The sequence below is a fragment of the Marmota marmota genome, unplaced genomic scaffold (genome assembly GCF_001458135.2).
Source record: "Marmota marmota marmota unplaced genomic scaffold, marMar, whole genome shotgun sequence".
Classification (NCBI taxonomy): domain Eukaryota; kingdom Metazoa; phylum Chordata; class Mammalia; order Rodentia; family Sciuridae; genus Marmota; species Marmota marmota.
In genome coordinates, this window is record NW_026000174.1 from 45,788,655 (window position 1) to 45,816,179 (window position 27,525).

At 45.3% G+C, this 27,525-nt stretch overlaps 1 protein-coding gene across 3 annotated transcripts in view; it reads right to left on the minus strand.

Moving 5' to 3' along the window:
* The window catches only part of Slc1a2 (solute carrier family 1 member 2), a 138,024-nt gene that overhangs the window by 34,407 nt on the left and 76,092 nt on the right, over nt 1–27,525 (minus strand). For all 3 annotated transcript variants that reach the window (XM_048788591.1, XM_015477780.2, XM_048788592.1), the window contains exons 2-6: nt 18,546–18,685; nt 16,662–16,814; nt 14,608–14,858; nt 9,529–9,694; nt 4,678–4,804 (exon numbers count right to left, since the gene is read on the minus strand). In XM_048788591.1, coding sequence (XP_048644548.1) covers nt 4,678–4,804; nt 9,529–9,694; nt 14,608–14,858; nt 16,662–16,814; nt 18,546–18,685 — 837 coding nt within the window. The remainder of the gene's footprint in view (nt 1–4,677; nt 4,805–9,528; nt 9,695–14,607; nt 14,859–16,661; nt 16,815–18,545; nt 18,686–27,525) is intronic.

Sequence of the window (27,525 nt, forward strand, 5' to 3'; positions counted from 1 at the left end):
CAAGGCCACTAATCATCAAGAGCTGGCCTGAGTCTTGTTCTTACTGCTATGACATCCATTCCAGCCTCTACCCACTAAGAACCTCAGTTCTCCCAATTCCCCACTTTCCCTTCCCGTGGTCTCCACTCCACAAACTCATCCCCAGCACTCAACCTACCAGTGTCTGCACTCATGGGCCACCTGCGTCACCACTGCCCGGCTGTCTTAACAGTGTGTGTTCCCAAAACTCACCACCTAAAGCTGGCCTGATGTGTTTGGAAACCACTGTTTCAAGGAACAGACATCTCATCGGCCAATGAGGAACTGCAAATAGAACTTGGTTAGCCTTTGGAGACCATTTACCTTAGCTCCAATTTACTCAAGACCTTTGATGTCCAACCCACTAAAATAATAAATTTGGGACTTTCAAGCTTGGGACAGATGGTAGGATAGTCTCTGGGAATGGAGGAAAGCCAAGGGACTTTCTCAGTCCTGCTCTAAACTCCCTCTGGTTCTGTCCCATAGTTTCCAGTAGCAACCCCCATGTGACAGTTTGGGATGGATCTCAAGAGAATTCAGAATTAAAAGAGACCATCAATAAAGAGGTAACTCCACATCCCAAGAGTTGATTCAAAGTGCTGTCTGGACTCAGGCTCAGAAAAGCTCCAAACCTCAATTTTTTCCCAGGTAGGGATAGTTATTTCAGTTACCCAAGAGGAATTTTTGTTGAGAGTCACCACATGTAGATTAGAATTTTTATCTGGAAAGAGTAAAATTCAGTTCATATAGACTCCAGGGTTGTTGCCCACGCCCCCACCCCTCCAAAAAAAAGGGTGGGGGGAACCCCATGGATTTAGTTTCACAAGTAAATAAACCCCAGTCCATCAGCTGGCCTGCAGGGTCTTCCTGTTCTGCCTACTATCTATCTGCCTGTCCACCTCCCTTGCCTTCTATCCCTGTCTCACCAACTGACCACACTCTGGCCACTGCAGACCTTTGTCCTGATTTTCAAAACCCTCCCACTCTTCAGGTCTTCATGGCATTGCCTTCCCCTCAGGAGAGCCCTGCCTGACCCCTCACCCTTACCCCCATATCACTCTATCCCACATCCCTGCTTTATTGTCTTGGTAGAACTTATTACTATTTGAATTATGTGCTTCCGTTTGTTCTCTCTTCTCTCCTTTCCCTAGAACGTAAGCTTCATGAGGGCAGAGAATTTCCTCTGTCTTATTCGCCATGGTAGACAGAAGAGATATGTACTGAATGAGAGAATAGACGGGCTGACTAAACTTAGTGGGGCTCCTCCACCTTCTAGGTCCACCCCTGTACTTCCTGAAAGAGCCCTTCTGAGTCACTTAGCAGGAATCCCATCCTCACTTCTCATCACTGTGCATATCTGATCAGGTTCCTCATCCTCCATCTCCCAGCTGATGTCTTCACCCTGACCTGTCTGTAGCCAGAATCCCATTAAGTCAGTTTAGCCACAATCTCTCACTCCTGATGACCACTTAGAAATTTTCCCTCCACTGACCTCCAGCCTGCTCCTTGGCTCCCAATTCCCCACTTGCCCAGCTGTACTAGAGGTGGAGCCTATTCTCTCTCCCCCACAGCATCATCCATTGCCACGGTCCCCAGACCTCAAGATAGTCCTGAATAATGCCTTCCTCATTTTCTTAACAAGTATCACTAAGAAGTTTCATTTTAACAGTGTGGACGGTTGGTGGAAGGCAGTGGTTAAGTGAGAGAAAGAATTAGAAGGGTGCATAGAGATTTTACTTACTCCTTTTTGTTTTCAGAGTAGAAGATTATGAGAGTTTTACCTTCTACTTAAGTTTTTCAGATTTTCCAAAAAAGAAAAAAAGAGAATATGAAAAAAATCACACCAAAATGAAGGGTGTTTCAGGCTTTGTAGAGAATTCCTGAACACAGAAATACGCAAGATACGGCTCAAATTGATGATAATGACGCTGATCTCAAAATTACCATTTTGATACTAATTTGTGCAAAGCACTCAGATAGTTCCTGACACACAGGAAATGTTCCAGGACTGTTTCACAGTCTCATCTAATTCTCGTAGCAACCCAATGACACGAATTCTACAATCATCTCATTTTACGGTGAAGATACTGGGGTTTAGAATGTGTCTAACCTGCCTAAGTTCACACAGCCTGTAACAGGAGGATCTCAGATTCAATCTGATCTGAAGACAGAAAGAAATTGAGTTAGGTAGCTCATATAGCTCCAAAGAACTTGGGAAAGTCAACCTTTGTGCTTAGTTTTCTCACCTGGAAAATGGGCTAAAAGAAGTATCTATTTATGTATCTATTAAGTATCTAGTTACTATTGTGAGGAATGAGTGAGTTAAGGCATGTAAAATAAATAGAACTATATCAAGCATATAGCAGGAATTTGGTAAATCTTAACTGTGATTTAACAATAATAACTATAATTTCCTCAATAATAGATGGGTTAATACATATACAGTAATCACAATAATAATGAACAAATAGCAAGAATTTAACAACTGTTAAAAGTTAATAATTACTATTATTAGTTTTTCAATGCTATATTTTGCTACTATTTCAAACTTTTACTATTACATAGAGAAGAATACAAAAGAACTCTGATGATTTTAACTTGAGGGGTCAGTTAAAGGGTAGTTGGCTGTTTTCCCAGAGCCTTCTCACAACTACGTCATTATCAAATGATGATGCTGATGAGGTGGCTAAAGAATGAATAGAATGTGTAGAATTAGCACCTCGTATGTAGAACACCCTCCTGACTACCTAGATGAGGCAACCAGACAGCTGTCAGGAATCATGCCTCACAATGGCCCTTCATCTCCCAGAGAACGAGGTTAAATCTGTAAGAGTTTTGGTTTCAATGAATGGGAAACTTCTTCTTAATCCACACCACCCTTCACCCATGAGGAGAAGGGAGACTATGCTCTATCCCCCTGACTCATCAGATTGCCTAGAAGATTCTATTTTCTGCAAGGGTTCAGTAGAAATGATGTTGGTATAGATGAACACAATTTTTATACATTATCCACATGGTTGGCATCATATTCAGAAATATAAACTGTGTCTTTAGAACAAGGATGTACCTTGTGCTGTGAATTCTAGGGAACAAGAGCAGATTCTAATATGTAGGCGTGAGGCCTATTCTGCTTTATGTAGTATTGCTCAGTAAACACTCAGCAGAGTTGGGAAACCAGTGGATGGGACCAGATTTCTAAGAGCACGTCCGGTTTTAGCACAACCTCTGCAACCTCACTGTTGCCCACATGGCTGACAACTGCCTCTTTCCTCTTCTGTACGAATCACGAGTGACCCGGGTGGAAGACATTACTTTTGGAGTTTAGAATATTGGATCAGAATCTCCACAATCCTTGGATCAGGCCTTGTCTCTGATATCTTGGGTTGGACTTACATCTCTGATACGGTTCATCTGTAGTATTACTGGTTGGTTTTTCATTCTTGTTCCTTTTTCTTCCAGTGTAGGGATCAGCAGACTTTTTAATGTGACGAGCCAGGCAGTATATACTTTAGTTTGGGGGAAATCTACAGTCACAGTGGCAACTATTAAACTCTGCTGTTATAATAAGCAAGCAGCCACAGGAAATGTGTAAAAACAAATGGGCATGGCTGTGTTCCAATAAAACTTTGTTTATGGACACTGAATGTGAATTCCACATAATTTTCATGTGTCATGGAACACTATCCTTTTGATTTTCTTTGCTTTTTAAGCGTTGCAATCAGCTGAACATTTGTGCCCCTCTCCATTCATGTGTTGAAATTGTAGCTGCCAATGTGATGATATTAGGCGGTGGGGGTTGTTTGGATGTGATTAGATTATGATAGTGAAGCTCTACTAAGTGGGGTTAGTGCCTGGTACATTTTGAATGTTTGCGTTTTCCCCCAAAATTCATACATTGAAACTTAATTTCTCATGCAGAGTGTTGGCAAGTGGGCCATTCAGGAGGAGAGTCCTCAAGAAGGGGGTTAGTGTCCTTATCAAAAAGGCTTGAGGAGGCCTGCTTGCCCCTTCTACATATAGAAGGAATCGTCTATGAGGAAAAGGCTCTCACCAGACACCAAGGCTGTTAATGCCTTAATTTTGGGCTTCCTAATCTATAGAACTATGAGCAGTCGATTTCTATTCTTCATAATTTACCCAGTCTAAGGCATTTTTTATAGCAGCTGGAATGAACTGAAAGAATGTCCTTCTAAAGGATATAAGAGGGTTTCTAACTCTCTTTTCACCAAGTGAAGATCCGGTGAGAAGTTGGTCATCTACAACCTAGAAGAGGGCCCTCACCAGAACCCAACCATGCTGGCACCCGGATCTCAGACTGCCAGCCTCCAGAACTCTGCACAACAAATCTTTGTCATGGATGAGCTACTCAGTACTTTGTTATAGCAGCCTGAACTAAGACAGACACTTAAAACAGTTAAACCTATCCTCAGCTTATGAGACCTACAAAATAAGTGATATATCAGATTTGACTCCACGGTCACTATATGTTGGCCCCTGTTCTAGGGGAAGCTCAAGAAAATATTTCCATCTTTTCTCAAGGTCTTTCTAGAAAGCCACTTGACAGTGCATACCCACTCTTTCCTGCAGGGAGGGTCCAGTATCCTCTGGGGACCCCTAGGCCTTGGCATTCCCCACTACGATAAAGAACACACAACTTACCACATGATCATGATCACTAACTTCATTACAATCTCATTCAAAATGTTGAAGAACTCCACCATCAGCTTGGCTTGCTCACCCATCTTCCCCATGGCGATGCCAAAGGCAATGAAAAATCCTATCAGACCTGTTGGGGGAATCACATTACACATAAGGGCAAATTATAAACCATGTGCTTCTTTTCCCTCTGTCTTTACCATTCCCAATGTAGGGGAGGGAGCCATTTACCCTGGGAATCAAGAGACAAAACCATCATATTTCACATTGAAAGTATTTTCTCCCTGGATAATCACAACTTTCCTTAACACTTTCCACATCAGCAGGTTAAACTCCAAGTAGTTTAAGTGTCAGTTCCTTGAAGAAAATTAATTCATTTTCATTTCTAGCTAAAAAAAAAAAAAAAGTGCCCTCTTCTTTCCCTCCTCACTTGTGAAATCCTGTGAAACCACGTGTAAGCAGATTCCATTATTACATAGATTAACGAAGAAAGACTTGTTGGGACTTGGAGATTATCATGCAAACTTTGCAGCCAATATTGGAACAGCAGAGACCAATTAGTTAATAAAGTCTTTGCTAGGGTTATGTCTGGATTATTTGGGTCTTATTCCCCACATAATAAATGGTTGGCATGTTTCACTCTTGGAAAACCCTAGAGATAAAATTATTTTTCTATTCTTGTATATTCTATTCTTTCTATTCTTTTTACCTAACGTGAAAAGGAGGAAGAATGTTGAAAATTCAAATGGAAAGTGATAAGAAATCCAAAGCCAATTGGGAAACCCCAATTTATCTTGTTTGAATTCAACCTATTATTTATGTTCTAATTTGTCATAATTATTTTCATGATTAAATGGTTAGAATACCTTCTTTTTTATCTATCTTTTTCAAGATCATAAAGGCTGAATGTAGATTTCACTGTCAGATTTTTCTAGTCCCTAGCCCCTCTCCCCTCTCCTCCATTCACTTCACATCCTAGTTTAGCCCCATGCCAGCCTCCAGGGTCAATCCTAATCCCAGGCGGGAAGGATTTGAGAAGTTGGGTCCCCACCCTCTTGATGTCAGTCAGCATGCAATTGACTAAGTCCTGGACTAAGTCCAACTCTCAACCTTGGGTCTTATTTCTGTGTTAGTTTTTGCCTCATCACCTGCGCCTGAGGTCCTGGGAATCTGCCCTGAAGTTTAATTCCTCCAAGGCTGATCCTGGTTTTCCCTCCCTAGAAGATTCCCTCTGCCACTCCAGTTAATCCTTTCCACTCTCCCCCTCAGAATTTCACCCCAACCTGGTGGGACTGGGGCACACACATGGCCCACAGACATCCCCAGTACCTCCTGAGGCTGATCTGGATTTCTGATTGCCAATTGCTATGGGTTCCCCAACCTCTGACTCATTATTCCCGGTTTGGGGGCTATTTCTGACTATTTGCGTGAACTATGTATAAATCTTGTTATACCTTTGGTACAGGCTTTGCTTGTCCTGTGGTTTTGACCCTGACCATGAAGCATGGTCCATCTTCTACCCCCTTCCTTCTATTCTCTATCTCCACACCAACCCTGTCCCAGTTTGGCAGCCCTATTTCCAGTCTCTCCCCATTACATCCAGTTTCCTATTGTGTGCAGGTATGCTTGGAATCCTGACCTATGTCAGGTAAATTATAGCATTATAACTTGACTTTCTTAGTCAAGTTCTGTCACTGAATCTCTGACTCCATGCTTTCCCTAGTCACCGCAACCTGTAAAAACCACATCTCTACCCAAATTGTTTAGCTAACCTTTGTGGGAATCTCTCTCTCTCTCTCTGTCTCTCTCTCTCTGTCTCTCTCTCTCTCTCTCTCTCTCTCTCTCTCTCTCTCTCCAGCAAAAAGAATCCAACTCTTATGCTTTCTAAATTGCTAATGTTTAGCATTTAATATCTCCACTTTTAGCTTTTGGCCATAAGGTTTAACTAGTGACTTCACATGTGAGTTATTCACCCAAGAAAGACAAGGGCTTAGGGAAGATTGGATCCAGAACCCAGCAGACTAGTTCTAAATAATGTATAAGATCAATCTCAGGCTACTCCTAAACCCTTCTCTCAAGCCCAGGGAAAGCAGTTTTCTGAGTGAAAAATAATAAATCTGTGGATATTCTGGCCGAGAATACCCAGTTTTACTTGGTTAATGCCATTTGAAAACTTCAAGAGAAAAATGCATGGGGTCTCAAGGTCCCGAAGAATTGGAATGAAAAAGCTGCCCCCTGGGTCAGTGAACAGGGACTGTATGTATGAGTCAGAAGACAGATTTTAAAAAGAGCTATTGGAGTTGATTTAAGCAGTTGGGATTAAGATGGAGCTCAGATTTGTTTTGTTTTGTTTTGTTTTTAAAGGAGAGAAACAGGTCCTTAAAGGAGTGTGAGGCAGAGCCAGGGCTGTATCTTCATTTATTGATGTGCTGGATCCTTGGTACTTTCCAAAGCCAAAGAGCAGAAAAACGGAAAAACAAAACCAAACCAAAAGAGGCTCCATCTCCACCCCTGGAAGATCATGGAAAGAACCTTATTTCGACCATGATTGGTACATGGGAAGTTTCTCAATAGCCTAACTTCCTTTGGCTTCCAGAGCCTTGATCTGCACTTGGATGGAAACCCATATACAACTTGTCGTTTCCCTGGGTAAACATTGCCTAATTGAAATCACTCACTGGGACTGGGAGTTTCACTTGAACAAAGCCCTCTTAGATGCGCGGTCACTGGGGTTGGGAGGGTTGCAAGTTGTGTTGAAACTCCCCAGCGCAGCCAAAGGTCATGTGACTTTCCACCAAGACTCTGAATGATTCACTCCAAAACCTTGACCCCTCGTTATTCAGGACCCCCACCTTCTCCAGAGTTGAGGGCAGACACTGTGACAAAGATTTGGGTCTTGGGGCTAGGGTTGTGACTCAGTGGTACAGTGCTCGCCTAGCACGTATGAGGCACTGGGTTCCATCCTCAGCACCACATAAAAATGAAATAAAGATATTGTGTTCACCTACTACTGAAAAAAAAATTTTTTTTTAAAAGAGTTAGGTCTCCAGTTATGACCTGTCAGAAGAAACCAGGGGGCACTGGGAAGGTCCTGAAAGGGCCATGGATATCTGGGCAGTTGGAGGAAGCTGCTCACAGGCCAAGGATATTTGCAAAGCCTCCTTCTCAGAACTCTCCCACTTTCTCCTCTCTCCTTCCACCCCTCCCCTCCCACTGATGATCAACAATGTTTATTGATATTCCTGTTGCCTGGCAACCTAGTCAGCTTATCTGTTCCCTCAATCACTTACCCAACCTGCTACCTGCCAGGCCAAATAAAAGAGATCCCACTTCCATTTCTCAGTAACTGGGAGGTCCTGCTCGCACTACTTTTCAATAGTCTTGATTGGTGAGCAGTAGGGATATCAAAGTTAGAAGAGTTAGAATAAAAACGGGACCCCCCAATTACATTCTGAATGTCAGATACACAGTGACTTTTTGTTGTTGTTGTTTGGTATTTGTACATCCCCTGCAATATTTGGGACATACTTACATTTTAAAGTTACTTATTATTTATCTAAAATTCAAATTTAATTGCCCCCTTAGATAGCTGAGATCTAAAATGCTCTCAGCTGAGTTCTTCAAAGTGTCGTTTGGAAGATCTGGCTCAGAAAACCAGATTCCCCATTTCTCTTATGAATAAATGTTCCTCTTTCTTGTCTTAGGGACTCCATTCTAGTGGTGGGTGGAGATTATGAGGGGGAGCATGCCCCCATAATGTGGGGGAGTGCAGAGTAAACTGGTCAAAGTGTAACTACAACGTGAGGGAGATCTCTGTGGGGGTGCATTTGATTGAGCTCCCCAGCTCTTTAGCCACTTATAGGGGTTGTGGTACTGGGAGTTTAACCCGGGGTGCTTTACCACTGAGCTACACCCCCAGTCCTTGTTATTTTTTATTTACAGACAGGGTCCCACTAAGTTGCTAGGGCCTCACTAAGTTGTTGAAGCTGGCTTTGAACTTGCTATCCTCCTGCCTCAGCTTCCCAAACTGCTAGGATCACAAGTGTGCGCCTCCACACCCGGCTTCAGCCACTTTTATTAATGATCATAGTCCATCTGAATGGAGCACATGCAGGCACTATTGTGTATTATATATACAATCTCATGTGACCCTGACAAGGATCCACAAAGGAGATGACAATCCCATCTCCATTTTACAACAGAGGCTCAGAAAAGTGGAGCTACTTGTGCCAAGTCAGAGAACTCGTGACCGGTCCACAAAGGGTCCAAACCCAGGTCTGGCCAGCTGCAAAGAACTCCCGGGGTGGAATGCTAAGAAGGCACCTGGCTGGCGGTAAGCGCTCCCTGGAATCCCAGAAAGTTAAACAGACCATCTGCAAAGCCCCTGGGGCCCTACTCCAATACTCCAAGATACTGGTAGCTTTGCATTTGTTTACAGACGGGAGGACACCTTGTCTAGCACAGCACTGGTACAGACAGGCAGCACCAAACAACACTTAGGCAGCGAAAGAAATGCATGTGTCACGGAATAACATGGAGATTCGGATAAGATCACTTGCCAACATCAGAGAGGCAGGGAATGTGCCCGGTGAATGTCAGCCCCCTCCTCTTTCCCATACCTGACTGCTAGCCCGGTTCCCCTTGCTCTTATCAGCTTCCAGTCCCAGAGAGACTCAGGTTGCTCCCCAGAGAGAGCCTCCTGCTCCACCTAGAGGTCAGCAGAGTTAATTTTCTGAAAAGGTGTGAGGGAGGTGGAGCTGCTGAGAGGAGGAGGTTGAACCGCAGGAAAGGCTGCGTCCAGCGGGCAGAGGTGCCTCCCTGGGCCAGGAACCCCCCCATAATCAGTTTGCCTACCTAAGACATTCATCCCATCCTTGAACTCCAGGCCCTTTTTGATAACCATCTGAGTTTCCTCGGGAGCCTCCGTCACAGTCTCGTTCAACAGGGAGACAACAGCGTTGGTTGCATTGGTCTCCTCTGACTCAGGTGCCACCAGGACTTTCTTTGTCACTGTTTGAATCTAATGGAGGAACAAAAAAACAAAACAAAACAAAACTAAAAAAGCACACAGATAAGACTTGATCTGAAAGGTCACAAAAAGCCCCGCCACTCATATATTTTAAGGGTCCCTTATGTTAAAAATAATGAAGAAATGCCAAAACAAGGTTATGAGAATTGGAGACTATTTTATATGTTTGTATTTAAGAAATGATATTTTATTACACACATACCGTGGGATACAACTGTCTTTATCTCAAGATAATTACAGGATTGGTTAATTAGCTTGTCCTGTGCGACAGAACGCAAGCTGAAAGTCGGGGATGGGTGTCTTTCTTTACCATGATTGCACCTCTGGGCCTCAGGGACAACATCAAATGTCCAGCTGGAGACCCAGCGAGGTGGTTCTCCCTGCCTGTCGGACAGTCATCAAAAGCCAACTCTCACTTTGGATTCCTTCCAGAACCAGGGTGTCCATCAGGACCCCAGGTGTGACAGCTGCCCGCAGCCACCATGGCAGGAGCATGTGCTTGTATTTTGAATGTAGTGTTCGGTGAAAGAAAACCTGCTCTTTCTGGGCAGTACTGGCCACTGTCCTTAGCTCAGTGCTCCCTACGTCACTACACGCAGATGGCCCCCAAGGAACCTCCCATGCCATTCCTCGATATCCGGGCAGCGGCCCTATTTTTAAAGGTGTCAGGCACCTTGCACACAGACCGCTGTGAAAATTCACATCTGAGCCCCCAAAAGCACCACCTCCAAGGATATTAAAATAGAACTCAGGCAGAATCCTAGAATGTCAGAGCTGGCATGCAGAAGGTGACAGATGGCTGAACCTGAATAGATATGAAAGAGGACGCATGGAGAAGCCAAGTGATCTTCAGACGTCATTGTCACTAGCAGAACTGGGACTTCAGCTCAAATGGCCTGACCATCATTGAGGTCGCTCCTTCTACCTGTGCTGCACGTTAGACTAGGCGGACCCAATCCTCCTGCCGCTGGGCCCAACAATGCTGAGTTGACCAGATGATAAAAATGGGAGAGAGGGAGGCCAGCATTCTCTGAGATGAGTCGGGTGCTCTGTTCTCAGCCTGGCCCAGGCGCTAGGGCAGGGACAGGCTGTGCAAGGAGAGAAGAGGCAGCCCACTGGCCCCTTGCTCCGGGAGACGGTGGTAGGAAAGAGAGACACAGGACTGGTCAGAGGGGAAGCCTCCACATAGCGGAATCAGGCTCCCAGGAAAGAAAACTGACAGCCTATCTTGAGGAGGCAAAAGGAAGCCAGGGCTCGTGTTAGAGGCAGCCATGGTCATTGGCCCAGCATACGGTGGCTGCAGGGATCAGGTAGAAGGCCAGGCGCTCCAGGTTTGACACCTACTGCCCCTGTCAGTGGCCAACCCCAGAGCAGATTGCTAGTTAGTGACGGAAGCAGGGGTCAAAGGTATTATGCTTGACTCCAAAATCCAGCTTCCAAATAGACAGGCCAGGAACTGAAGTTGAAGTTGAGGACACGGGAACACTGAAACACAGGCCTAATCCTCTGCCTGAGTCCCGGAGACACAGAGCCTGTCTGGGGTGGACAACCCCACATGGGTGCCAGCTCTAGTCGACCTGAGTCCAGGTCACCCTCACCTCCCAGCTTAAGAGCTGCAGAATCACCCAGTGTGATAGTGCATGCCTTGAATTCCAGCAACTCAGGAGGCTGGGGAAGGAAGATCCCAGGTTCAAGGCCAGCCTCAGAAAGTTAGTGGGACTCTGTCTCAAAAAAAAAAAAAAGACTGGGGGTGTAGTATAGAGGTAAAGTGCCCTGGGTCCAATCCCCAGTATACACACACACACACACACACACACACACCCCTCCTGACTCACTCACTCACCTTCCTTCTTGTCTACCTACCATCTACGGTTATAGCTGCCTATAGTTCCATAACTGCCAGATTCATTATTTTATTCTTCTTGTGATTTTAAATAGAAAACCAGTCACCTCCCTGGCTCAAGCCCTCTTAGAAGAACCCACATCTGCCTTTGGCCTACAGGTCCCCCTGTGCTGGGCTTTCTCCTGCTCTTTCCCTCCACAGTGGCCTCACGCTGGCCTCCCTTCTCCTTTCTAAACACCACCCACTGGCCTCTGCCTCAGCTCAGAAGGCTCTCTTGCCAGCCTCCCACAGGCCCAGCTCATTCTGATTTCCTATCGGTTCAGTTCAAATATCTCCCCTAGTGACTACTCAGCCCACGTCATCCGGCCCTCAGAAGGCACCTATCCTGTGTATTCACCTGACACGTGTTTGGGGCTCTCTCCCTCCCCCTGGATATGCATAAGCCCTGGAGCTGCGCCCTCCTCTCTCATTCCTGTGGCATCTGATGCTGAGCAGAGGGCCCACAGGCATTGGCTGAGCTCCCTGGAAGAAAAGATCCTGCGTGGCCTCTTGCTGGACTGGAGCTGTGCTGTCAGGCTACACGTCACAGCCAGTTGCTCCCTTGGAAACCTCACCTTGGTCTGGTCAGTCCTAAACACCAAGCCAGAGGCCTCCCTGCTCTCAGAGACCCAGGGCCTGACTCCAGTGAGCCAGGTCCTTGGGTAAGGCAGCCTTCGCTCTCCCTTTCTTCCTCTTTAGTCTCTGTTTCTCTGATCAGGAAGCCTGCTCCACTGGAGACCGGCATATCACACCACTCCTGCTGTGACTCATGGGCACAGAGAGGCCTCTCCTGCCCCATCTCTCTGCAAGGCCATGTTGCTGTTTAAGAATGGCCTCCTCTCCTCCAAGGCCCTCCTCCTACTCAGGCTAAAGGAATCTGCTCCATGAGGTAAAGGAGTCTACGCTATTATTCCTCAGGTCGTCCCAACAGAAAGGAACTCTAATCCTGGGTTGAGTTAGAGACTAAAGCTCAGTTCTCATACGACTTTGGTCACTGGAGGGTAGGACCAAGCCAGGGTGAGGCAGAGAATAGTGCATTCCTCTATTTCAGGGTCACAGACGGTGGCCTTTGCCATGGACAGCTATCTGCAAAGACTGTCTATCAGCCAGAGAGGTCCCTGAATATGAGCCCAGCGGACATCACAGAAATTCATTTTAAGATCGGAACCACAGCTCCAAGGGCTTGACTGCTTCGTGGGCCTGCCTTCCAGACTGAGAGGAAGTGCATCTGGAGGCACAGCAGCAGGCACAGGAGGGAGGGAGGCCCAGCTCTGTCCTTCCCAGGGCCTCCCACGCTCCGACCCTCCAGAGTCTCCTCCTAGCTCAGCTCCCAGGAGCCACAGTTCCAGAAGTTCCAGAGGGCTCCTTCCAAAATCTTAAGAATAGACTTGGCAGCCAATTGCGTCTGTCACTCCAAAGCAAGTAATTTCATCTTTCTAAGCTGGCTGGCGGCTGGGCAAGCACATGACACAATGGCGGGGGGGGTGGGGGTGGGCACAGAAAGCACCCTCTTCTCCAGTCTAATTCTAGTGGTTCCCATTATACTTCTCCTCTTGGAATGATTTCCTCGGATACAGGTCCATGCTGCATGTACTACCAAACTAGCATTTTTTTAGTTTTACTTTGTTTTTAGTTAACATAATTATTATAATATTTATGGGCTACAATGTGATGTTTTAATATATGTACACACTGTATAATGATCAAGTCAAGATAGTGGACATATCTGTCACTCAAATATTTATCATTTCTTTGTAAAATAGCATCTAAGATCAGAGAACACATGTGTTCTGGATTCAGCAGAGGTTGGCAACTGCATCTTGGGGTCAACTGGGGACACAGACTTCCCTTCTGTCTCCTAAGTTCCTTCTTTTGTGATTCCCTGGAAATGGTTGTCAGAGGCTCAATGGCTGTCACCTCGCCCCTCCCTGGGCTGCTGGGAACTCCGGTAAGTTCTAACCTAAGTTTCTGGCCTTGGGGACAGAAAATAAGCCAATAGAGTCTAGGCAGCTGATTCAGTGGTTATTCAGTGGTTCTACTTGGCAGAATCAACTGTTTTTAAAAGTCACAGTTTTTTAAAAAAAACATTCATGTGTGCTGTCAGCAGGAATACATAGTTCAACCCTTTTCTGTAAGGTTACTTTGCAATATCCAGCCAATTCGAAGTACCAAGATTTCTGGCAGCGCATTTTCACTTCTAGGAACTTACACCATAGAAATATTATACAATTGTGAAAAAGAAAGAGGTGCATGTAACACACTGCACTTGGGTTGAACTTCTAAGTGCAGGCACACATGCATATGTGGCAAAAAAAAAAAAAAAAAAAAAAAAAAAAAAAAAAAAAAAAAAANAAAAATATATATATATATATATATATATATATATATATATATATATATGTGGAAAGAAACAAATTTCAACCTAAGTGGCTCTAGAGTGGGGGAAGGGACCTTCTAATTTTTATTTTATCTCCCTCTTATACTGTTTAAACTTTTCACAATCCATGCATGTGCTATTTCCACAGCTTTAAAAAAAATACCCGAGCCACCCATCCATCTTAAAGATGGATTTAAAATTCTGATTTTGCAGGGTGGTTGAACTTTTTTTAAAGTGCCACACGGGGTTTTGTTATACTGCCAAGATTGAGAACTACTAAGCTTCAGAGGGTTGTAAACAAGACTGATTAAAATATGTCAGGCACAATTCAGAGATGGAGCAGAAAAGAAAGGAAGAGACAAAAGAAGAAACCAACATACACACACACACACACACACACACACACACACACACACTAAGAGAGCAGGAGAAAAGGGAAGATTAAAAAAAAAAAACCAAAAAACATGAGACTCCAATCCTAAGATCCTGCCCCAGACCACTTCATCCAATTCCTGGGCCTGGAGAGAGATAATTAAATATTAAGAAAATTGCTATCCAGAGTTGGTTCATTGGAAATGGCCTCTCTCGACATTCCTTGATAACTCAGAAGTTTGGAGAAGAGAGAAAATCAGAACCTCAGGTTACCTGTTGGAAACAGGCTTGGACCAGGTTTTCTGGGAAGAGATTTCGAATAAGATCCAGGAAGGCGTCCAGGCTGGACACCTCGTCGTTCTTCTTCCCCGGTCCCAGCTGCTTCTTGAGTTTGGGATTGCCAGGGTGGATGGCCAAGACCAGGATGACCCCCAGCACAGCGGCGATGATGGTTGTGGACATGTAGTACACCATGGCCCTCGTGCCTAAGCGCCCGCTAGCTTTAGCATCCAGGCCCGACAACCCTGGGAGAAAAAGAAATCCAGAAGGATTAATGCTGCCAGGCTTCTGCTAAGGCTCCACGTCTGCACATCTCTAAGCCTTGGCTCCCCGTTACTCATACGCATCAGGGGTCAACTACACCCCAACCACTAAACATCTGACCTAGCCTACAATTTACAATTCTATTTTCCAAGGATATTTTTGAGATTCTTGGAGAACTGGGGAGAGTAAGGGATCATACAGCTCAGAGTTTGCAAGTGGCCGGTCACGACATGTTTATTGGTCTACAGTCGTGAGTTAAAGTTGAATCTATTCCATCTTAAATTCTGACACTCTGCCCTTTCTACTCTGTGGCCTTAAGGTTCCTTTCTGTGGAGTGATGGTGCTGGTACCTGCTAGTGTTCACTTTATTTATTATTATTATTATTTAAGGTCCTTATTTAGGAAAATAAGAAGTTGGTCGACCCATGCTATACTCGAAGTGTCTTTTGAATACATTACTGGCCATCGACACAGAGAGGAGAACAGGGATTGAGCACAGCCCTCTCATCTCCCTGAGGTGCAGGCTGATGGTCCTCATCCCCCGGCCTTGTGGGACTTGAAGAGCATTTGGCAAAGCAGCCACCAGCTGTGGCCCTCAGCTCTACGAAGGGAGGTGAGAGAAAATTCCAAGCCAGTCACAAAAACTCCAGCCTTCACTGGGTTTTTTTCTAGTTGTTTCTTCAAACTGTCCATTTCCTGGTTTCAGTTCCTGCTTTTGCTAGGCAGAGGATGGAGCCCTTTTCTGGGGATCCGTTCTTTTTGCTGTGGGGGAGGAAGTCACTGATGCGAACTTCTCTGAATTGAGTTGACCCACATACGACCTACTTCTCTTTACAACCTACAGTCCAATTCTGGGCAATGGAGGCCAGGTTTCCTTACCAGGCTGGTCATCTGTTAGCTGAGAACATTTTTTTTTAAATAATTTTCTTGGTTTGTTGGAAAACATTGGAGGTAAAAAACAGATTCACTTAATCCAGGGCTGAATGATGAGACCCTGGTTAGCTTCTGAGCATGCAATCCCAAACCCCAGCCCTCCTGCCCAGTGGGCTCACTGGTCAACCCACTGCAAGACTGGCTTAGCATCTGAATCTCTTGGAGCTGCTGGAGCCTCATTCCCTTCGTAAGGCGCACAGTCCAGAAAGAAGGGCAACTCCTCCAGGTCACCTGGATGAAGGCCCAGTTGCCCACCCTCACTCAGAGCAAGTCTTAAACACTAACATATTCCCTGCTTGAACAACAGGACGTGGCAGGAGGAAACAATCAGTATAAGCCCACGGAGGGGGGAAAATAATTCTCTCAAATAAAGTCATGAATTCTTTTAGCCAAAAACAAAAAGCAACCATGATGACATCCATTAAGGATATCTTTGTTCTGAGAAACTCAAAGGGCTTTCATATCTAGCATTTCATTTATTTTTAATGCGCACCTTCGTCCATGCCAAGTTAAATAATACAGTGTCCTTTCCCATCCCTCACTTTTATCAGTTTCTGAACAAAACGCAATTTAGAAAATTGAGAAAAGTGCATGTCAAGACTTAAAATCACTAGAGATATCACCCCTTTGAACACGCAGTTGTTTCCTTCTTGTCTTGTTACAGGGAAAGATGGGTCCACCAACACAAAGAGCAAGCGCTCTCTCTTTTTAGGATTGCTTATCTCCATTTTAGAGACCGGGAAAAGGAGGCTCTAAAGTGAAATGACACAGGCATTTGCTCACTCAACCAAACTGCGATTCTTCAGTCAATTCAAAATCTCCATTGTCCAGCAGCAGGGAGAGGGGCTTACCTGTGATTAAGCTGGAGATGATGAGAGGGAGAATGAGCATCTTTAGCATCCTCATGAGGATATCCCCTGGGAAGGCTATCAACATGACCACATCGGGGTGGATGGGAGACACCAGGCGAAGCAGCCCTCCACACACTGCCCCCAGGATGACACCTGGGAGGAAGGAAAGGAGGAAGGGGGACAGTCTGGGTTTATTGTTTGCCACGGTCAAATAAATAGTTCTAGGACTTACTTCAATGCTACTCAACGTTCTCATGCTCTGCCTTATTAGAAGATGAATAAAATGTAATAAAAGCACAAGGTAAGTGAAGTTAATTTTGACAATTAGCAAGAGACCCTTGGGGAGTGCTAACTGTTCCCACAGGCAGCTCCAGGAGAGGCAGGAGAGCCTTCTCAAGGCTTGATGCAAGCTAAAAAAAAAGACCTGGTTCCACCATCTTTGAAGATATTGACTGTTCATGAATAGAAACAACTCACAGTGCCCCATATGGCTTCTCCTCCCAGCCCAGGTCTGGCCACACAACTTGGCACGAAGCATGTGTCTTCCTTCTTAACCAAAGGCCAGATAAGATGAACATGACTGACCAAAATACTATGCGTTCCTTTTTTGTCCCCTGGTGGGGCAGGGGGTGGGGGGCAGGGGGCTTCCAATAACTTCCCCATAGCTCACCCTCCATGTTTGCCCTTTTACTTGATCCTTGAACTTGCTGGTCTTATGGGAGCTCAAGGACACTGAAAATATAGACTGTGGGAGGAACCCCATCCAGCAGAGAAAACCCACAGATCCCCCCAAGCAAAACTTCAGACCCCTGACAAGGGTGGCCGACCCTACACACTGCTGTGGAACCCACAAGTGAGGTCACAGCACCTCAGGCTGGAAGGGAGGGGAGGCATTTCCAGGTGTGAGGTTTTGGGAGTAAATTCCAGAATGTGGGCAGAGCAATGAGGCTGAAGGCCTGGTCACATTTTCTTCTACAGGTGGAAATGGTACTGTCCAACTTGAAGTCCTAGGATGAATGAGATCTGCTTACATGGAGGGAAATCCTTGGAAAATCCAACCACACTTATGGTTTTCCTATTATTAAGTGAAATGAGCCATGGCAAATTCCACATCCTGACCCTGGTCCACTGGCATCCAGGATGGCTGGCTCACAGGCTGGGCCACAGATGGAGGGTGTGTGGGTGGGTGGGTGTGAGGGGTGGGGAGGATGAGCCATCATCGCCTCTCTGTGTTGCTAAGTGAGGGCTGGAGAACAAGGGAGGGATTTCAAAGAGAAATGATGTGGCTGTCACTGCAAGAAACTGCCATTTATCCCCATTTTTAAAAAACCCTGGTTGGAAACCTGAAGACCAAGATTTTAGCAACAGTCCACACAGAAGAACAACCCCAGCATGTGGCCTGAAGTCAGGAGGAAGAGGAAGCAGATCAACGCTTCACCATGTGCTTCTTGCACGCTGCTCTCATTGGCTGACGTGCCCAGTGAACCTAAGTTAATGATCTGCAGAAGGCGCCTGGGAGCCCTTCTAGTGGGGTTTCCTGCAGCCATTGGCCTTGATGCAGGTAATGTGATCCACTGACCACCTTCTTTGGAATCGCCTAGAAGGTTTGCTAAGGTGCAGAGTCTAGGGCCTCACTTCAGATGGTCTCCATGAGTGTAGCCTGGGAATCTGCGTGCTAACACACCCATAGGACAAGCCTATGCCTGACACTTGAGGATTACTAGAGTCCAAAGCAGAACAAATGGCTAGAGTAGGTGATGGGAAAGATTTTGCCTAGGCCACAGGCCTTGGGCAGAGCACGCGGTTCCCTTTCTTGTAAGAGTGCTGGCTGCAGAGCCAGGAGAGCCCCCGAGAAGAGAGAGTGACATGGCATCTGGCACCTACCGAACACCGTCAGTGTGAGCAGGAGATTCTTCCCCAGCTTGTCACACAAGCGCAGGCACAGAGATCGGTGCTTCGGCTCCTCTGAGCTGAGGTGGCTGTCAAGCATCCGTACTTCCACCTGCTTGGGCATATTGTTGGCACTGCAACAGAAGGGACGGTGGTGAGTGGAGTCAGCGGGCACCTCCCTGGGCAGCTTCAGAGGCTCAGGTAAAGGGGTCTCCCCCAGGCACAGCTGGGCATATAAAAACCAGAGTGATGCAGGCTGGGCGTGGTGGCACACGCCTGTGATCCCAGTGACTCAGGAGGCCGAGGCAGGAGGATCTCGAGTTCAAAGCCAGCCACAGCAAAGGCGAGACTCTAAGCAACTCGGTGTGGCTCAGTGGTCTAGTGCCCCTGAGTTCAATCCCCAGTAACCACCCCCTCCTCCCAAAAAAGAGTGACACAGGGCATGCTGAGTTCCAGTTCACCTATAAGCAGGACAGTAGGACACCTGGAGCACTTATGTGAGTGATGCTTTTACTCCCATTTCCTTGGGTCCTTGCAGTAGAGAAAAGAAGACCGCAAGCTGTGGTCAGGTTTTCAAGAGACCCCACCATGCATCCTGTGGGTGGGGGAGAAGCATTCCCCATTCCATTTTACAAAGACTAACTTGCCTAAGGTTGCAAAGCCTAAAGGAAATGGAGATGCCAATCCAGATAGTCTGGATCTAAAACCTGAGCTCTTTCATTCTTTTTTGTTGCTGTTGTTCTAAGTAGTTATACGTGATAACAGAATGCATTTCAATTCATTGTACACAAATGGAACTCGACTTTTCATTTCTCCAGTCGTACACAATGTAGAGTCGCACCACATGTGCAGTCATACATGTACCTAGGGTAGTGATGTTCATCTCATTCCACCATCTTTCTTACCCCCATGCCCCTTTCCTCCCTCTTCCTCCCCTTTGCCCAAAGTTCCTCCATTCTCCCCATGCCCCCACTCCCCCATTATGGATCAGCATCCACTTATCAGAGAGAACATTCAGCCTTTGGTTTTGGGGGATTGGCTAACTTCACTTAGCATGATCTTCTCCAACTCCATCCATTTACCTGCGAATGCTACAATTTTATTCTCTTTTAATGCTGAGTAATATTCTAGTGTGTTTGTGTGTATGTGTGTATCTCACAGTTTCTTTATCCATTCATCTGTTGAAGGGCATCTAGGTTGGGTCCACAGTTTATCTATTGTGAATTAGGCTGCTATGAACATTGATGTGGCTGTGTCACTATAGTAGGCTGATTTTAAGTCCCTTGGGTATAGATTGAGGAATGAGATAGCTAGGTCAAATGGTGGTTCCAATTTAAGTTTCCTAAGGAATTTCCATACTGCTTTCCATAGTGGGTGCAACAATTTGCAGTCCCACCAGCAATGTATGTGTGTGCCTTTTTCCCTGCATCCTCACCAGCATTAATTATTGCTTGTATTCTCGATAATTGCCATTCTGACTTGAGTGAGATGAAATCTTAGAGTCGTTTTGATTTGCATTTCTCTAATTACTAGAGAAGTTGAATATCTGAACTAAACAGACACTTCGCAGAAGAAGATATACAATCGCTCTTTCATTCTTTAAATAAGAGCCAAATGGTGATTTCAGGAGCGACACGGCCTGAGTTAGGCCAAGATGAAAACGCCTCCAAGCTCTAGCCTTCCACATCCTGGACACAGAAAAGTCACAGAGGCTGATAACCCAAGCCTTACCCCACCACACCCCGTAGGAAAAGCTAGCTTATCCAGCTAAAAGAAAGTTCAGTCTACTGGGGCTTTTAGAAGGTCACTTGTATAATGAGGACTGTCAAACTGGCCACAGGCCAATGCCACACAGAGTGAAATATGTAGGGATCTAAGAGGCACTTTGGTCCCTTCCATCTGTGGCTGCAAAACCCCAGGTGGACCCAGGTTGCCCTTGCAGCTGCTCCTTGCCCACCTTTGACAGGCCCAGGCCCATGCTATTCCACAATTAAGCCTGGGCATTGGCACGAGGGGTGAGAGTTTTTTTACTTTGACATAACAACTTAATACATTTCTGCAACTGCCATTTACAACCACCTCATTTGACAAGAGGGGAGGGGGGATCCTCAATACCTAGAAGGATAGGCCTCCATCTCTGAATAGATGACAATAGATGGCAGGACAGTGCCTTCCAAGACACCAGAGTGTTACTCCCACCCCAGATAGTCTCACCACAGACTGGACAGAGCCTCATTTGGAGCCCATGACAATCTATAGACTGGTAATAACGGGAAGAGCGAGGGTTCAGGGTCAGAACGCTGTGGCTTAAAATCCTGACTCTGTCACTCACTCACTGTGTGGAGTGTGGCAAGAAGGGCCTGGTACCTACACCTTGTGAAAATTAGGCACAGGCATGCTTTATGGTACGTCATCTAGGAGTTCCTTTCTCTAGGGAACGTGAGAAAGAGACCATTCTCGACAAGTTCATGGCAAAGGTGACGTATAAATTTGGGCAACTTATTCAGTGGTACCACATTCCATCAAGACACCAAGAACTGAGTTTCCAGTCCCAGAGTTAAGATCCGGGACCCAAAGATGATGACTTAGGTTTTTTTTTTTTTTTTTTTTTAATAACAGGCCACTTAATATACTTGCTACCAAAATGTTTTAAAGTTGGAAATAATGTTGCATGATCTGGTAGAAAACTCAGATAAAAACATTGGTCAGAACAAACACTTCTCAATCTCCCCTTAATGGCCTCTGTTTCTAGTCATCTAGTCAAGGTCTGAGGCAACCTTTGACCCCTGGCATATGTATTTAATGATCCCTCATATCACCTAAAGAAGAAAATAGGGCATGGTTCTCCCAGCCTGCGGCCCAGAGCCTTTCTGATCAGTGAGTAGTGAATACCACGTCCTCCCATCACCATGGGAAACAGAAGGAAAAGTACTTTTGCAAGACAGCAGGAGCAAATGATCAAAATGATCTGTTTAACATGGAGAGACCATATTTCTGCATTTGCATTGGGATCTTTTTTCCGTTCTTAAACATTTCTCCAGCCAGTACTGTAATGTGAAGCTCTAAACCAGGAAACAGCCCACAAGAACAGAGGTAGCATGCGTTCTGCGATGGCGAATGTGCTCCCTCAGCCAGCCCTTGGCAAAACTCGGGGTCCCCTTGAGATTGTTGATCCCCTTGCCTTCTGCTTCACTTGCATCCCTCCTGCCATGGAAATTAGAATCAGGCACATGGTCGGTATTCAAGTGAGACCAGCAAATATTTAAAGCAAACATTCTGGTAAGATCCATATGATGTAATGAAAGCCTCAGGCATCGAAACAGCCACGTCAAGATGAAAAAACACAAATATTAGGTTAACATACGCACCCAACCCTGAGCCCTGGGATGTGGCCGGATGCCTGTTGTGCACATTTCTTAGCTACACAAAATTGCTGCATGTCTAAGGGTTTGCTTTCGAGGCCATGACAAAATGTCCCTGAATCAAAACAGCCACATCAAAGTGGCAGCATCAAAATATCATGAACCCACAAGTATTTATTGAGAGAATTCCCATAACTGCCCCTCTTGGAATAAACAGATACTCCATGCTTCTAAGAGTTCCTGACATATGCACATCAAAAAAAATTTTTTTTTAAATAAATCAGAGCTCCAACTCACAGCTGGGGACACAAGGAGTCCCCTGAAAATTCTTTGCGAAAATTCTATACCAGTTGAATGACTGCATCTCCCAGAACACAAAGAGAGCCCGAAATGGAGAATATTATAGAGAATAGCAAGATAGAATGAAACATAATATAAAGCTGTTTCTAAGCCTGCATACCTTCAGAAGAACAGGTACTATTAAAATGCATTCACACACACAGCTAAATAAATACTGGCTACTGAATGCATACAGAGGCAGCAGTAATAATAGCTGACTCATATTTATTGACTATTGTTTATCTATCAGGCATTTATATTCAATAATGAGTAAGGAACAATCCTTCTGATGAAGCCTTTACTGATAAGGAAAGGCTTAGAAAGCATACTGCACTGTGCTTGCTGGTTTCCAAATGGACCATGACAAAGCTCTTCACAGATGCCATGAAAAATCATAAGAAGAATGACTAACCCAGGTTTGGAGAGGCAGGAGGGATGTTCAAGAAAGGCCCCCAGGAGTGACTGATTTCTGAAGTGGATCTTAAAAATGGATTTAATTTAAATGTCTGCATCCTCCACCAGTTGATAAGCCTTGAGAGAGTAGGATGGAGCTCTTCAACACCTAATACTGAGTACTCGATAAATGTTGGCTAAAGAAATCAGGAATTGAAAAGTAACCCTAATGGGTGCCTTGCTCTCTCCTGGGAATGAGGCCCTTCTACAGACAGGCTGGCAGTGTGCCAACGAGCAAGCTCGTCCCAGTCTTGCTTTTATCCCACATATTTCTACTGGGCACATACTAAAGGCCTCACATGTTAGACATGCTAACGATAGTGCAATAAGCAAAAGAGACAGAGCCCTTACTCTCAAGAGTGGACATTGTAGTGGGAGAACAAATCGGTGGACGAATCTATTGCAAGTGGTAGTAAGGACAAGTGGAGGGTCGGAGGAGATGGAGAGTAACACGTGAGAAGGCAGTATGATTTTATTTCAAGTGGCCAAAGGGAGGTTTCTGTGATAAGGGGACATTTAAACATAGACCTGGAAGAAATGAGGGATCTACTCAAATTATAAATGAAATTTGTCCAAAGCTTAGCAAATAAATGGAATGCACAGGATATGGAAATCGATGTACCCATCCCAGAGCCTATAGCTCCCTGCAGATGCAACCTCTGCTGTCCACATGTGGGATTTTAGCCCAGGCACTGATTCAAATGAATGTCGAATAAGTACTGCTGGGTCCTATTGCCATCACGAATATTCTGGAGCTTCAATGTCTGTCCCAGATCCCAGAGACAGGGAGCTGAGTTGGGCACAGATGGAAGTCCTGAGATCCTGATAGCCTGAGGGTTTGCTTCTGGGGCAATGAGCAGAAAGGGCAAGACTTGGTCTGGGTAGGACTACTGGATGAACACAGCAAGTCAGTGCAAGGGTGGGTGCTTATCCCTTTGTTAATGCTGCCCTTCTACATCCCCTGACAGTGGAGATGGAACAAAGCAATAGAGAATTGGATCAGCCAGGGAGGGCTGGGTACAACAGCTCCACAGAACCAAACACTCTCCAACACCGTTGGTCACCTCTGTTTCAACTTGAGTACATCCGGGATGTACTTAGCAATGAAATTCCTTTACACTGCAGGTTTCAGTGGTCCCACTCACCCAGATCTCTCCAACGGCTTCCACTACCCGACAGCACAGTCAGGCTATTTGAGGGCCAGCTGTTGAGATAATTAAAAACTTGAACAATGAACCTACAATTTCCTTCAGCCTTAGCCTCTGCATCAAATTATTTAAACAGCTGTTAATTTTGCGATCCTTGCCCAGTTCTTTCACATGCAAATCCACGTGAGTCCCCGTTTCAGTGGCAAGCCGGCTCATGTGCGAATCATCCTCCTCCTCCGTGACACAAAGGGAGCAGGTAATGGGGTTGATGCTAAGTTTTAAACTATTCCCAGAAACTGTTTTTCATTAGCATTCAATTTTCCTCGCTCTGCCAAGAGCCTCTAATAACAGGCTCGTTAGAGGTGGTATTGGATTCAGATTTCCTGCTGCACGCTCCAGCTTAGCCTCATCTGGCACCAATTCTTTTTTCCTCCTTCACTGGCTCCGTGAGGTGGCAACGGAACACTCCCCCAGGGAGCCTAAAAGCAACTGGTGTGTTTTGCCCAGAGGACAATGGCGGTCTGCAATGATGCCACTCACCCACCCCTGCACTGCACAAGGACGATTCCCCACCCACTAGGTTGAGGACTTGAGGAGGACACAGATGTCCAGATGTTCCTGGGAATGAGGCCCTTCTACAGACAGGCTGGCAGTGTCACACAGATGTCCAGAAATCACGCTGTTGGGAGATACTAGGTCAGCAACAAAAATAATGCTTGTTCAGGGGCTTTCCCCTGAGATAGCGGATGTGTTTGGTCAAGAATGCAGGAAATACTAATGGTATCAGCTCCGAACACCTAGCAGCCCGTGACAGTGATTACAGCTATTATTGTCCTGCATCCAGGATTTCCCCAGCTCCCTAAAAACACCATCCTTGCAGTAATAGGGCCTGGAACTCTAAGACAGCCTGCCAGCTCTGCCACCCTTGCTAGATCCCATAAGCCCTGGCTTAACCATACAGAGGAGTTTATTGGCTGAGAAGTCTCTCTTCTGACAGCTACTGCATCCTCACAGTTCCTGCAAATGAAAGGGAAAGAGCCACAGCCTCCAAATTCTCTTCAATCCCTTTGTTCATTTTCTGTCACTGTGTCCATTTGCAAAACCACAAAAATAATTTCTGAAAAGGTCCCGCTAACTTCATGTATAATACGTCTTTCCTATAGCTTCCTCCTGAACATCCAAGGCTCAGGCTAAAGAGCACAGTTTTCAGCTACCCCAGATCATGAGGGGCTTAGACCTGGAGAGCTAAATAAAACCCAGCAAAAGTAGAAGTCAGGGGGTTGGGGTTCCAATTCCAGGGCTGCCTCTGACTGGTTGTCTCAGAAATAGTGCAAGATAAAATGGACATAAAGTCACTTGCCCCTGATAATAGATAGAAGGATACAACACTGTGGATGGTTACAAACACGCTCCTAATGTGAAATATCAACAGGATGTAGGTTTGGATTTTGGCCCATTTATATGTTTGAGATCATAGGCTCTTAATCTGTAAAATAAACTGGTTAGATTAGAAATCCTTTAATGTTCTAACGTTCTGTGATTCTTTAACTGGGAAAAGATGTTACTAAAACTCACTTCCACAGAGGTAGATTCCATCTAGGACACAGGATCCCACAAGAGCACAGCCCAGAGGCTGCATCATATCAAGCACAGAGAAAGGCAGAGGGTGACTTAAGAGAGCATAGCAAACTGACAACCACCATTTCTTTAGGTCTTGGCCTCCAATTCTGCCCCTTCTCTCTCTGCTACAGAAGCGTGCCCTTCTAGTGCCAGTAAAGCTAGAATTCAGATATAAGCATCATCTTGACCCTTCATCATCCTTGAGCAATTCACAGTCCATATTTCTAAGATGGTCAGGTCAGCATCTTGGGAACATACTCAGGTAAACATACTCACTGGGACAAACCAACTCACCACTAAATCATTAGAAGAACACCAACATCATTCAATTCCTATGGAGTTGGACAGATGGCACTCACAGAAACAATCGAGATGAAGATTGAGAGGGAGGACTCTTCCCCTCATATTGAGGAAAAGAGCCGGTTGGGCCTTTGGGTGTCCTCACCCAATAGGCAAAAAAGGAGTAGAAGACAAAATTCTAAAAGGATGCATAAAAATAGCATGCATTTTGCCCAAAAACAGAAGTTAAAACACCTGCTCTGATCAGCAGCCTGTAGAAGGCAACTTGGCAGAAGGTAATTACATAATTACATTGCCATTGGATTCTTAGTTAAATTTCCCCTTCCAGCTATGGCTGGACAAGACACTTAATAACATTCAACTCCTTGGGTCATTAGAGAGTCCTTTGAGAATAAAATTTAGGAAAGGGCCAATAGAGTATCTGATATACAGTGGATATTCCATTTTGATTTCCTTTCTTTGACTTACATACCTAAAATAGTACACAATGATTGCTAAGACAGTTTATCTTCAGTTGAATTTAACTAAACCTCTTTGTCAATATAGTGGTGCTTGTCATTTTTACTAGAAGAAAGTTCCAGAAGGGCTGGCATGGGGCCTAAGAAGTCCCCACTGCCATTATGTCCCAGACAATGGAATGCCTGGACATTCTCACAGAGAAGATCAGGAATACAACCTTCCACATAAAACGTCTGAACTCTGGGAAACACTCCCAAAGGACTGACTTAAGCCAGCCTTGACCCAACACATTGGCCCATTTCCATAAATACTCAACACCGCAACAGAAATAAGACACCAAGGAAGAGTGAGTCTTTTGGACCTGGTGAGAGACTGGGTGGGGTGTTCAATCATCCCCAATTGGAAATCACTTCTAAAAATAAAGATTATGCCATGACCCAGGAGCACACTGGCTGGACAGCCCAGTCCCCAAAGACATGTCACTTCTGAAGTAATTGCTATCCACCTCTGGTTCATGGAACAACATGAAACTTCATCTGAAACTTCACACAACTCCAATAAACTGGGGAGACTTGGGTGGAATGCACTTGGGTTTTGAGCCACAGAAAAATTATTCACTTCCATATGAATAAGGCAGATTGCTTTTAATCAGTCTCTCCCAGCTGAATGTCTTCCCTACCCTCCCTCTGGCCCAGTCTGCTAAGACTAATTTCTATTTCTCCTTCAATACTCATGCATGAGTTCCCTCAGGAAGCCTTCCTTGACCTGCAAGGATGCTCCCTCTGCAGGTGACCATATCACCTATGTTCTCTAGATGTCTCTCACAGTTCACCTGTCTTCCCCTTTAGAATGTAAACTCTTAGGAATAAGACTGTCTTATTTAACTCTCCCTCCCCACACACCTAGCATCATTCCTAGCATTTGGATGTTCAATGACTGTGTGTTGAATGAATGAATGGATGGATGGATGGATGATTAGATAAAAAATATATCCAAGTCATAGGTTCTATATGACACTCAGTTTTAAAGAGCTGTGGTCCAAAAGCTTAAGAAACATGAAAAGGGAGAAATAAAAGCAGGGAGATCAGAAATGACAAGTGAGAAAGTCCCATCCTGCAAGATGCAAGAAACATGTGCATTAGAAAAATCAGCAAGTGACAGAAAGTGGCAGGTGAGCACCAGGGCAAGGCTGGTCCTTCTCTGCTGGTGACTTTGGTCCTGCTGACCTGCTCAAGGCATGACAGTCCCAGTGCTCCCAGCACTCTCAAAGATGGCACCAGGAACCAGTCAGTC